At 42.6% G+C, this 13529-nt stretch overlaps 1 protein-coding gene across 22 annotated transcripts in view; it reads left to right on the forward strand.

The window, feature by feature from the left end:
* LOC109898873 (ankyrin-3) overlaps window positions 1-13529 on the forward strand; it is a 160071-nt gene that overhangs the window by 115790 nt on the left and 30752 nt on the right. For 14 of the 22 annotated variants that reach the window (XM_031835644.1, XM_031835645.1, XM_031835642.1 and 11 more), the window contains 5 exons: window positions 10232-10460; window positions 10585-10710; window positions 10940-11062; window positions 11587-11616; window positions 12621-12702. In XM_031835644.1, coding sequence (XP_031691504.1) covers window positions 10232-10460; window positions 10585-10710; window positions 10940-11062; window positions 11587-11616; window positions 12621-12702 — 590 coding nt within the window. The remainder of the gene's footprint in view (window positions 1-10231; window positions 10461-10584; window positions 10711-10939; window positions 11063-11586; window positions 11617-12620; window positions 12703-13529) is intronic. The other 8 variants (XM_031835638.1, XM_031835639.1, XM_031835637.1 and 5 more) reach the window with 1 other exon arrangement.

Raw genomic sequence — 13529 nt, forward strand, 5'->3', positions numbered from 1 at the left:
TGGCCAGTCAAGTAGCTTAGATCGCCATGTCTACACAGTTTTCATGATCTATAGACTGTAAAAAGAAGCCTTGAACGCACAGCGAAGTTTATTCTGTGAGATTACAAAACTTTTAAAACCATGACTAGAGAAACTCAACAAATACAGCAAAGAGCTGGATGTTTTTATGAGTAACTTCATGTTTTGTTATGTTTTGTTAAGTTGTTATTTGGCACTGTCAACACTTTTATAAGCCATAAATGTGCGTTCCCCCTAGCTGCATTCTCGCTACTACCAGCACTGCCACTGCAATGAATGAGTATAGCAAAGTTGCGTTATTATTAGTGGCTTGTCCTTTTTAATATCAAGGAATATTGAACTTTCTCTGGTCATAGGAGTAACATGAATTGGTGCATGAGGCAAAAATACAGTGCGACTTCAGTTTCGCCATCAGTTGGAAGACGGTCCCCTTTTCTCAGAGATGGCAAGGAGAGGGGAGAGACGGTGAGTCGGGTGAAAGGCAGCCTCACCGCTGCTCCCTCCCCTCAGACTGACCATCAGATGCTCCCTCCCCTCAGACTGACCATCAGATGCTCCCTCCCCTCAGACTGACCATCAGATGCTCCCTCCCCTCAGACTGACCATCAGATGCTCCCTCCCCTCAGACTGACCATCAGATGCTCCCTCCCCTCAGACTGACCATCAGATGCAGGCCATCAGTCCAGAAAAGCTGTGCATTAAGCTGTGTATGAAAAGTAATACAACAACTGATCAATTACCAGTGTGATTATATACCTATAGTTGTCAAATATAATTTGAAAATGGTCTGAGAAGAACAACATTGGCAGGGCAATTCAAGCATGGACTAATATATTGGGCTTATAGCCTACTGCACAAACCTCATTGCTACATAACTGTTTTTTAATTGGTTAATGTTGCATAGGCTTACGCTTAAGTAATGTTTAACAAAAATCTGAGCGGTAGATCTCAGCTTGCATTTTGACTAACAAAGTGATCTTGACTCAGAAAAGGTCGGTGACCACTGCTGTAGATAATGTAAGTAAAGAGGCATCATGGAGGGTGGGTGGTCATGGAGGACATCAGGTGGATCAAGGTGTGGGGAAGGTATACGGCAGGCTGCTCAGGGCAGAACTCCTAGATCCTGGAGAACAGGAGCAGAGTGAAAGAGGAGGAGACCGAGTAGAAGGTTGCATAAAGAAAAAAGGTTACAGGTGAACACAATGTTTTGGAACATTCAGATAGAAATATGTTATGTACAACAAACATGATTCTCTGACATGTCGAACATCCAGTCCTTGGAGGCAGTAGTACACTCACATACTCTGGGTTACAGTAGCTCAATCTTTTGGGTCTTAGGTATTCCGGTACAGGTGGATCCTTGAAGACCACTATTCTGCACTAAGCAGAACTCGAAACACCAAAATCAATATTTTCCGGTAGTGCTCCCAGTCCCTTGATTAAGTAGTGATGCAACACACCATGTAATGTTTCAAACCATCTCAAGATGTGTTTCAAACCATTTCATTTTAACAGTGTAGACTGAGAACAGCTCGAGAGAAGCAACCTTTTGTACAAACCCACCGTGACTAATTTATACCGACCTGTGTCTGTGCCTGTTTTGCTACACTTTTACCACGGAGGGTATATCCGTGGACGGTTCTGAAAAGGAATGCGTTGTTTGCATAACCGAGCGGTGGCCAGGAAATAATGAAATACAACTGTTAGATGCTACCATCCTCCAAAATCAAACATGGATGGAGTTTTAGATAGAAAAGGATACCTGTTTGAGAAGTGTTTGTTTCTTGAGGAGGGGTCCAACTGGCTGTCTTGAAGTCGGAGGTAAAGCAGCCAGTGGTCAGACATAGGAGGGATGAGGTGGGCAGGTTGTTGGACAATCAGACATAACTAGACAGGATGTCGTCTGAAGGAAGAGGAGAGAATGAGCAACAGGATGAGGAGAAGGAAGGCACAGACTTTCACGTCGCCTAGCTGAGTTCTGCTAGGAGCAAGCCCGAACCTAATATGCAGACGCCATAAGAAGACACAGGGAGAGAAAGCCATTTGGACTATTTCAATGTTTCCCCTTGTTTGTCCCTCAGCATTTACTGATTGACGTGATTAAAGTTGCACTCACTGCAGTGATTGTAGGGATTCCAGAGGAATGGCTCTTTTAAAAAAGGACGGTAACATTATCAATGCACATGGCGAGACCCAAATGCAGACACAGGAGGCAGATGGTTGAGGTCCTATAATGTTTATTAATCCAAAGGGGTAGGCAAGAGAATGGTCGTGGACAGGCAAAAAGGTCAAAACCAGATCAGAGTCCAGGAGGTACAGAGTGGCAGACAGGCTTGTGGTCAAGGCAGGCAGTCAAGGCAGTCCAGAAACAGGCAAGGGTCAAAACTTGGAGGACTAGAAAAAGGAGAAAGCAAAAAGCAGGAGAACAGGAAAACTGCTGGTTGACTTGGAAACATACAAGACGAACTGGCACAGAGTGACAGGAAACACAGGGATAAATACACTGGGGAAAACAAGCGAGACAATAACGAGGACAGGTGAAACTGATCAGGGTGTGACAAACATACTGCTTATAATTGAGACGTTATGCTAATAAGACATATAATCAGATAATTAATTGTGCACTGAAAACATGGCAAATATCTGGTTGTCTTATCTCCTTTTTGAAAGCTTAGCTAGAAAAAGGCACAGAGCGACTACCAGCACTGCCACTGCAATGAATGAGTATAGTGAATGAGTATAGTGTGCTGGTGCTGCTGGGAGGAAGTTGTTTACACCATGGCAGCTTGGTATGGAACAAGAAAAACAAAGGGTAAACTACATATAATGAATGTGGTAATTCCACAAGAAGTCTATTAATTTACACAAACACATTAGTATCAAATAGGCACTGTTAAAAAAAAAATGTAAATTTGACCCCTTTTTCTCCCCAATTTCGTGGTATCCAATTGTTTTAGTAGCTACAATCTTGTCTCATCGCTACAACTCCCGTTCGGGCTCGGGAGAGACGAAGGTTGAAAGTCATGCGTCCTCCGATACACAACCCAACCAAGCCGCACTGCTTCTTAACACAGCGCCATCCAACCCGGGAAGCCAGCCGCACCAGTGTGTCGGAGGAAACACTGTGCACCTGGCAACCTTGGTTAGGGCGCACTGCGCCCGGCCCGCCACAGGAGTCGCTGGTGCACGATGAGACAAGGATTTCCCTACTGGCCAAACCCTCCCTAACCCGGACGATGCTAGGCCAATTGTGCGTCGCCCCACGGACCTCCCGGTTGCGGCCGGTTACAACAGAGCCTGGTCGCGAACCCAGAGTCTCTGGTGGCACAGCTTAACCACTGCGCCACCCGGGAGGCCTCCAAATAGGCACTGTTATTGCTACAATAACCTTACTGCAACAGGATATCCTATGATCTACTATTACAGGTCCTTCTCCTTTTGCATTTCCCTGGTATAGACCACAGCATGTCCTATACTTCTAGATAGGGTTGCACATTTTGGGGAATATTCAGAGGTGGACACTTTCTGTGGGAATTAACAAGAATATATGGGAATTAACAGAAATATATGCAAATAAAATTTAAATGTAGATGTTTTTTGCATTGGATATAGTTATCATATCATATGGAGACAGAAACATAAACCTTTTACCTTATCATAATTGCAAATGATTAAATCCTTCCAATATATAAAAAAAACATGTTACGAATTGAACTTTAATTAAATGAGTTGACTCTTCACATGGGATGATTTCACTGAACAACAAAAGAATGGGAATATTGAATGATCCCCAATGATCCATCGCATTTCCCAAAAACTTCTTCAACATACATCTGTAAAATGATAGTCTAGAAACTAAAGCTTTGGTTGTCTTCCTCTCAGGCTTCCATGTCTTCTCCCTGGACCTCCTCAATGTCCATCTCTTGAACATCAGACTCTGAGGCCTTATCTTCACTGTCACTTTCCAACCTTGTTGAGGATGGCTCGTTGTCAGGCTCAAAAAGCCTCAAATTTGCCCAGATCGACACCAATTTTTCAACCCTTGTATTGGTCAGCCTGTTGCGTGCTTTGGAGTGTGTGTTCCCAAACAAGGAACAGTTGCGCTCTGAGGTGGCTGATGTTGGAGGGATTTGGAGGATGATGGAGGCAACAGGGGAAAGAGCCTCAGAGCCACAATGTCCCTTCCACCAGGTGGCTGATGTGATATGTTGGCACCACTGCCATATTGCATCTCCATCCCAAAGACCTTGCTTGGTAGTGTACTTTGCCAGTCTGCCAAGAACCTTGCCCTCATCCAGGCCAAGGTGGCGAGACATGGTAGTGATGACACCATAGGCCTTGTTGATCTCTGCACCAGACAGGATGCTCTTGCAGGCATACTTGGGGTCCAACATGTACGCAGCGGTGTGTATGGGCTTCAGGCAAAAGTCTTCACATTTTTTGGTGTATTTCAGAACTGCAGTTCCCTCTGCTTGGAGCAACAGGGAAGTGGGCAGGGAAGTACAGATTTCTTCTCTTATATCTGCAAGCGAAGTCTGAACATCAGACAGGATGGCGTTGCCTCCCTCAATCCGTGCAATGGCTACTGCTATAGGTTCCAGGAGTTTCAGGCTGCTTACCACTCTCTCCCAAAATACATCATATAGGAGGATCCTCTTGATGGGGCTGTCCATATCGGCAGACTGTGATATGGCCATTTCTTGGAGCGACTCCTTCCCCTCCAGGAGACTGTCAAACATGATGACAACACCACCCCAACGGGTGTTGATGGGCAGCTTCAATGTGGTGCTCTTATTCTTCATACTTTGCTTGGTGAGGTAGATTGCTGCTATAACTTTATTTATTTATTTATTTTATTTTACCTTTATTTAACCAGGTAGGCAAGTTGAGAACAAGTTCTCATTTACAATTGCGACCTGGCCAAGATAAAGCAAAGCAGTTCGACAGATAAAACGACACAGAGTTACACATGGAGTAAAAACAAACATACAGTCAATAATGCAGTATAAACAAGTCTATATACAATGTGAGCAAATGAGGTGAGAAGGGAGGTAAAGGCAAAAAAGGCCATGATGGCAAAGTAAATACAATATAGCAAGTAAAATACTGGAATGGTAGTTTTGCAATGGAAGAATGTGCAAAGTAGAAATAAAAAATAATGGGGTGCAAAGGAGCAAAATAAATTAATTAATTAAAATTAAATACAGTTGGGAAAGAGGTAGTTGTTTGGGCTAAATTATAGGTGGGCTATGTACAGGTGCAGTAATCTGTGAGCTGCTCTGACAGTTGGTGCTTAAAGCTAGTGAGGGAGATAAGTGTTTCCAGTTTCAGAGATTTTTGTAGTTCGTTCCAGTCATTGGCAGCAGAGAACTGGAAGGAGAGGCGGCCAAAGAAAGAATTGGTTTTGGGGGTGACTAGAGAGATATACCTGCTGGAGCGTGTGCTACAGGTGGGAGATGCTATGGTGACCAGCGAGCTGAGATAAGGGGGGACTTTACCTAGCAGGGTCTTGTAGATGACATGGAGCCAGTGGGTTTGGCGACGAGTATGAAGCGAGGGCCAGCCAACGAGAGCGTACAGGTCGCAATGGTGGGTAGTATATGGGGCTTTGGTGATAAAACGGATTGCACTGTGATAGACTGCATCCAATTTGTTGAGTAGGGTATTGGAGGCTATTTTGTAAATGACATCGCCAAAGTCGAGGATTGGTAGGATGGTCAGTTTTACAAGGGTATGTTTGGCAGCATGAGTGAAGGATGCTTTGTTGCGAAATAGGAAGCCAATTCTAGATTTAACTTTGGATTGGAGATGTTTGATATGAGTCTGGAAGGAGAGTTTACAGTCTAACCAGACACCTAAGTATTTGTAGTTGTCCACGTATTCTAAGTCAGAGCCGTCCAGAGTAGTGATGTTGGACAGGCGGGTAGGTGCAGGTAGCGATCGGTTGATGACCCTTCACATACCTAACCATTTCCTTGGCTCTCTTGTAGAGTGTATCCATTGTTTTCAGTGCCATGATGTCTTTGAGGAGCAGATTCAATGCATGAGCAGCACAGCCAATTGGTTTGATGTTGAGGGTAGGCCTCCTCCACTTTAGACCAAGCAGCCTTCATGTTCGCAGTACTGTCTGTCACCAGTGCAAATACCTTCTGTGGTCCAAGGTCATTGATGACTGCCTTCAGCTCATCTGCAATCGGTTGTCCCTTGTGTCTGTGCTCTTGAAGAATAATGGTTGAGGGGTGGAGATGATGTAGTTAATTATTCCTTGCCCATGAACATTTGACCACCCACCAGAGATGATTGCAATACAGTCTGCTTTCTCTATGATTTGATTGACCTTCACTTGACCTCTGTTGAACTCTGCATCAAGCAAATTGGTAGATAAAGCATGTCTGGTTGGAGGGGTGTATCCTGGGCGAAGAACATTCAGAAATCTCTTCCAATATACCTTGCCTGTGAGCATCAGGGGTGAACCAGTTGAACACACAGCTCGAGCAAGACATTCATCAGCATTTCTCTGACTACGTTCCTCCATTGAGTCAAAAAAACATCTGATTCCAGGAGGACCATGACCTGTTGCTATCGATAAGGTGTCTGATTCGTCATTTTCACCTCGAATAGAAGTAGAGGGACTTTTGTCAGAGGTTGCTTGTTGTGAGCGCTGAGGGAACTTGGCCAGATGATTCTGCATCTTTGTTGCATTCTTCACTCATGATTTGGCACAGTATTTGCAAATGTACACAGCTTTTCCATCAACATTAGCTTCAGTGAAATGTCTCCTCACATAAGATAGTGCCTGTGGCATTTTCCTGTATAGATTAGAAAAAAATGAGTAAAAAAACAACAACATACAATTCCATGTACAGATAAATAGTTAAGCAGTTAGATTAAACAACTCTGTTGTAAGATACATGTTTTAAAATGAAACATGTATGAAAACAGGTGAATTAACACTCAGTTAGCAGGCTCAAGCAAGCTAAAACCCACATGGTAGCTAATACTAACTATCAGAAATTGTTAACAAGTTAGAAATTATTTAAACACACTTTGCTGTAGGTTACTATTTACTAGTTTAGCTAAATTTACCAGGAAGTGTGTAGTCCTTGGCTCAGACAGTGTAGTAGTGTGGGCTCAATAGCATCTCATTAGTGTGCAAGATCTTGAGAATCAGCTGTACATGTGATGGAAGAATGCACTGTGCATGCAGAGGGTTGGAATTCCATTGATTTGGGGATAGTTTAACCAAAAAAATGCCACAAGACCTAGAATTTCCTTATGTGTATCCCACAATAAAGGTTCACTGTTAGGAGCTAACCTTTGTGATGAATTTAAGCAGAATTACCAACATTACCGGGCTTAACTTCCATCGAAAATTTCCGGAACAATTCCGGAGATTTCCCGGAAAGTTTCCAACCCGTTGCAACCCTACTTATAGATATAGTCTGAAACCAGCGTCTCTAATGGTACCCAGTTATAATCTGATCACTCATGACCAGAAGATTGACTAATAGAGTTCACCTTTTGTTCCAGCTGATATAGCACTTGTCATAGGCTACTTACTACAAGATAACTATTTAAATCAACTGATTATCTACAAACACAAATAATAGAATTTAAAAAACAAAGCTTAGCTAGTTAGCTGGCTAGCTAAATAAAGATATTGGGAAAAGTGGTGTTAATTCGCACTAGTGTTTGCATCCATCGTTTGCAGCATCCATGAATGCTTGCAGCATTCTCATGTTAGCTAAATCAAGGTTTTCAAGCAAGTAAACACCATGTTTTGTACTTTATCCACTAATAATCGGTGAGATTTAAAGATAAAACAACTCGTAAATAACATGTAACATCACATTTTCCCCTGTCTTTTGACTGCATGTGCCCCTCTCTCCGCTCCCTCAGAACATAGCAACCAGCATAGCAATGAAGGCTATATATTTTTTTCTTTCATTATGTTACCAAGGCAGAATTTGACAAGTTCTAGCAACTGCCCAGCAACGGACGCCAATAGTGATTTTAAAACATTTTAATTGCTGTGATTGGAGAAAACTGAGGATGGATCAACAACATTATAGTTACTCCACAATACTAACCTGGATGACAGTGTGAAAAGAAGGGAGCCTGTACATAATAAAAAATATTCCAAAATATGCATCCTGTTTGCAATAAGGCACTAAGGTAAAACTGAAAAAAATGTGGCAAAGAAATACATTTTATGCCCTGATTACAAAGCGTTATGTTTGGGACAAATCCAACACAGCACATCACTGAGTACCACTCTTCATATTTTTGCGCATGGTAGTGGCTCCATCATGTTATGAGTATGCTATCGGCAAGGACTAGGGAGTTTTCTAGGATAAAAAGAAACAGAATAGAACTAAGCACAGGCAAAATCATAGAGGGAAACCTGGTTCAGTCTGCTTTCCAACAGACACTGGGAGACAAATTCACCTTTCAGCAGGACTATAACCTAAAACACAAGGCCAATTATACACTGGATTTTCTTACCAAGACGTCATTGAATGTTCCTCATTGCCTAGTTACAGTTTTGACTTAAATCGTCTGGAAGAACTATGGCATGACTTGAAAATGGCTTTCTAGCAATGATCAACAACCAACTTGACAGGGCTTGAATAATTTGCTAATATAGTACAATCCATGTGTGCAAAGCACTTAGAGACTTACCCAGAATGACTCATAGCTATAATCACTGCCAAAGGTGATTCTAACATGTGGGGTGTGATTACTTATTTAAATGAGATACACTATATTTACGAAAGTATGTGGACACCCCTTCAAATGAGTGGATTTGGCTATTTCACCCACAACTGTTGCTGACAGGTGTGTAAAATCGAGCACACAGCCATGCAATCTCCATAGATAAACATTGACAGTAGAGTGGCCTTACAGTAGAGCTCAGTGACTTTCAACGTGGCACCGTCTTAGGACACCAACTTCCCAACAAGTCAGTTCATCAAATTTCTGCCCTGCTAGAGCTGCCATGGTCAACAGTAAGTGCTGTTATTGTGGAGTGGAAATGTCTAGGAGCAACAACGGCTCAGCCGTGAAGTGGTAGGCCGAGTGCTGAGGTGCTTAGAACGTAAAAATCTTCTGTCCTCGGTTGCAACACTCACTACCGAGTTCCAAACTGCCTCTGAAAGCAATGTCAGCTGGAGTGATTAAAAGCTCGCTGCCATTGGACTCTGGAGCAGTGGAAACGCGTTCTGGCAGACATCTGGCAGTCCGACGGACAAATCAGGGTTTGGCAGATGCCAGGAAAATGCTCCCTGCCCAATTGCGTAGTGCCAACTGTAAAGTTAGGTGGAGGAGGAATAATGGTCTGGGGCTGTTTTTCATGTTTCGGGCTAGGCCCCTTGGTTCCAGTGAAGGGAAATCTTAATGCTACAGCATACGGTGACATTCTAGAATATTCTAGGCTTCCAACTTTGTGGCAACAGTTTGGGGAAGGCACTTTACTTTTTCAGCATGACAATGCCCCTGTGCACAAAGCAAGGTCCATACACAAATGGTTTGTCGAGATTGTTGTGTAAGAACTTGCACCTGCAAGTTCTACACAGAGCCCTGACCTCAACCCCATCGAACACCTTTGGGATGAATTGGAACACCGACTGCGAGCCAGGCCCAATCGCCCAACATCAGTGCCGATCTCACTAATGCTTTTGTTTCTGAATGGAAGCAAGTCCCTGCAGCAATGCTCCAACATCTAGTGGAAAGCCTTCCCTGAAGAGTGGAGGCTGTTTTAGCAGCAAACGGGGGACCAACTCCATATTAATGCCAATGATTTTGGAATGGGATGTTCGACGAACAGGTGTCCACATGCTTTTGGTCATGTAGTGTTTTTCTTTATTTCATTTTCAATACATTTGCAAAAATCTCTTAAAACATGTTTTCACTGTCATTATATGGTAGTGTGTGTAGATGGTTGAAAAACGGCTCTAGGGGGTTGTAAGCTACAATGCGGCCTCTGTATGGAAACTGTAGCCACCCGCTCATTGGTAAGTCCAACCCTAATCCTGGAGAGCTACCCTCCTATAGAGGGTTGGAGAGCCCTGATTTCGATCAATTGTTATCAAGCTTTTGTATGTATTATAATGTTCATGGCCCCCTCAACCAAGCTCTTCCAAAAAGACTCTGTGGTTGGCTTCAACATACGTATTAACCTTTACTCACCATCTCTGTTTTTCCTTACCTCCAGGTTCTGGCTTACAGACTGTCACCAGACTCCTGAGACGGTCAGTCTGGCCTCTCAGCTATACCGGGAGCTGATCTGTGTGCCATACCTGGCCAAGTTTGTGGTGTTTGCCAAGATGAACGATCCTGTGGAGTCACGCCTCCGCTGCTTCTGCATGACGGACGACAAGGTGGACAAGACTCTGGAACAACAGGAGAACTTTGAAGAGGTGGCCAGGAGCAAGGACATTGAGGTGGGTCTTATTTGCACCCACACACTCATGCGCACACACACAAAATATGCTGACACAGGTAGACACAAGCACAGATATATGGTTTATCTGAATTGACATGCTCTTGGTGATAATGATTTCACAGGTCTTGGAGGGCAAGCCTATCCATGTGGATTGCTATGGCAACTTATCTCCTCTTACCAAGAGTGGGCAGCAGCTGATCTTCAACTTCTTCTCTTTCAAAGAGAACCGGCTTCCTTTCAATGTGAAGGTAGCGTCACATTTTCATCCCCCTCTTATATGTAATAAGGTCACACTTTTCTATTATAGTGGTATGCGAGAGGATGATCGTCCTTCAAACTTGCCGACATGTTGTAAGCTCTTAATTCTCATTTCCTTTTTTGGCACGTATGCCTTTTTTGAGCACCAAGAAAGGAATGTCATTATACTCTTATTTTATATATATATATTTAATTGTATATGCTTTTTTTGCTCCTTAGGTCAGAGACATGGGCCAAGAACCATGCGGTCGACTCTCATTCTTGAGAGAGCCAAAAACCACTAAAGGTCTTCCACAGACTGCTGTATGTAATTTGAATATCACACTGCCAACTCATAAGAAGGTAGGCTGGATATGTGAATGATGTTTCCTCTGGGCCATATCATGTCATCCTCATGTAAATTAATGGAAGGACAAAGTACAGTAACAGCAGCAATTCCAGAGTGGTTGTCCTCCACTTGGTTAGAATGCCTGCTGCTTGTGTCTTTTATCTGTATTTTTGCCAATGCCAATTATATGCCCCCACAAAACACACATTCAGTCATACACATTATATTACTAATTTAACTCTCTCAAAGTGTGGAAGAGTAATAGGGCTAAGTTATGGTGGCGTTTCTCTTTTTGTTTCTCTGTGCAGTGTTCAAAAACTCTGAATTACATTGCTGTACTTTTTGCTGCTTTTCTGGGTCTTTGGTGGCCTGTGGACTAGTTAATTCCATGGCCTTTTCCATGCCAATATGGTTTGCTGCTCTCAGCTGCTTCATTCTCATTTCCTGATGTTTATTTCCACCCACACCTATTATAAACCACCCGCTGTCCATTGTGTCATCTTTCCCCTGGTCTGCAATGCATCTTGGGAACCACCAGGACATGATGGAGTCTGATCCTGATGATGAGGTAAATACATGATTGCTCATCGCATGAACTGCTTTGTTGTTTTTTCGTTGCTTTATTATTGTGAACGCTAGCATCAATAATGTATATGAATGTGTGGTGATTATCGTTATCTGATTAATGATGTATACGAGGCTTTTGCAGCAGATAGTAGTCTTTGTCATTGGTGAGAAGTCAAGTGACTTTGTGCAATGCATGAATGACAGTTCAATTCAACTGGTTTTATTATTATTGTCCTCGTCCCAAGCAAAGAGGAGCAATTTGTGTTTCCCACCCTGGCTTCTTTTCCATATCGTTCTTTCCATATGTTCAGTAGGCTAGTAGAAACCACCATCCCTCCACACAATTTTAAGATATAGATGTGCATTTGGGTGGCAGATAGAAGTAGATAAACTGCTCCATAGTGCATAGTACTCCAGCTTAATTGTGGTTTCAGCCATCTTCTGTGCATGCTTTGGAAACACCTACAAGACCAATGAGTTATTTGTTGCATGAGGAAAACTCAATATAGCCTAGTCAGCAGAAGATGACAAGAATGTTGAATGGTTTATAGCTACATCTCAGTGTTTTCCTTCATTTACATTAAGTCTCATGATCTCAAAAGAACATTCATCCTCCTCTTTAGATGATTTATTTGAAAGATCAGCAGCATTCTTAGTGTCAGCTTGTTGACATCTCAATGGACTCCTCCAAATCTTAGAATCACATATTGCATGTGTTTCTTCAAAATGAGATTGAATAATGCACTTGAAATCGCGCCACCAAGGTCACTCTCAATCTGTCCAATCGGAGGAAGGCATGGATCTCTTAGTCAATCACTTGCAGTGCCTACTACCTCAACAACATGGACTCCCACACTGCAAAATGCATCATTTCGATTTGATTTCAAAATCACAAAATGGGAGAAATTCTGTCCGTAATGTCAAAAAAGGGAATATACATTTTTGGCATTTAAATCCAATCTTTATTTTATGTTAAAAGATATTTTGTTGTTTTTGTTGTTGCAGACTGAAAAACCAGACCGACGTCATACCTTTGCCTCCTTAGCTTTGCGTAAGCGCTACAGCTATCTGACCGACCCTGCAGCGAGTGAGTTTAACATCTTTACTTTCATAAATCCTCAGTTCATACAAAATATCAATAACGTTATTCAACTTCATATGCAGTGTACGATATGACCTTTATCATATATTAATTTATCAATAGTGTAGAATTATGAGCACTTTCCATACTGTCATCATACGCGTCATGATTCATATCCATCCCGGACAACCCTTGCTTGGTGTCTTATACACTGAACAAAAATATAAATGCAACATGTAAAGTGTTGGTCTCATGTTTCATGAGCTGAAAAAAAAAAATCCCAGAAATGTTCCATATGCACAAAAGCTTATTTCTCTCAAATGTTGTGCACAAGTTTGTTTACATCCCTGTTAGTGAGCATTTCTCCTTTGCCAAGATAATCCATCCACCTGACAGGAGTGGCATATCAAGAAGCTGATTAAACGGCATGATCATTACATAGGTGCACCTTGTGCTGGGAACTATAAAAGGCCACTTTAAAATGTGCAGTTTTGTCACACAACACAATGCTACAGATGTCTTAAGTTTTGAGGGAGCGTGTAATTGGCATGCTGACTGCAGGAATGTCCACCAGAGCTGTTGCAAGAGAATTTAATGTTATTTTCTTTACTATAAGCTGCCTCCAACGTCGTTTTAGAGAATTTGGCAGTGCGTCCATCCGGCCTCACAACCGCAGACCACGTGTAACCACGCCAGCCCAGGACCTCCACATCTGGCTTCTCAAATAGTGTGATCGTCTGAGGGGCGGTGGGGGGTTATACTGAGGAGTATTTTTGTCTGTAATGAAGCCCTTTTGTGGTGAAAAATGAATTCTGATTTGCTGGGCCTGGCTC

This window comes from Oncorhynchus kisutch, linkage group LG11 (assembly GCF_002021735.2).
Source record: "Oncorhynchus kisutch isolate 150728-3 linkage group LG11, Okis_V2, whole genome shotgun sequence".
NCBI lineage: Eukaryota > Metazoa > Chordata > Actinopteri > Salmoniformes > Salmonidae > Oncorhynchus > Oncorhynchus kisutch.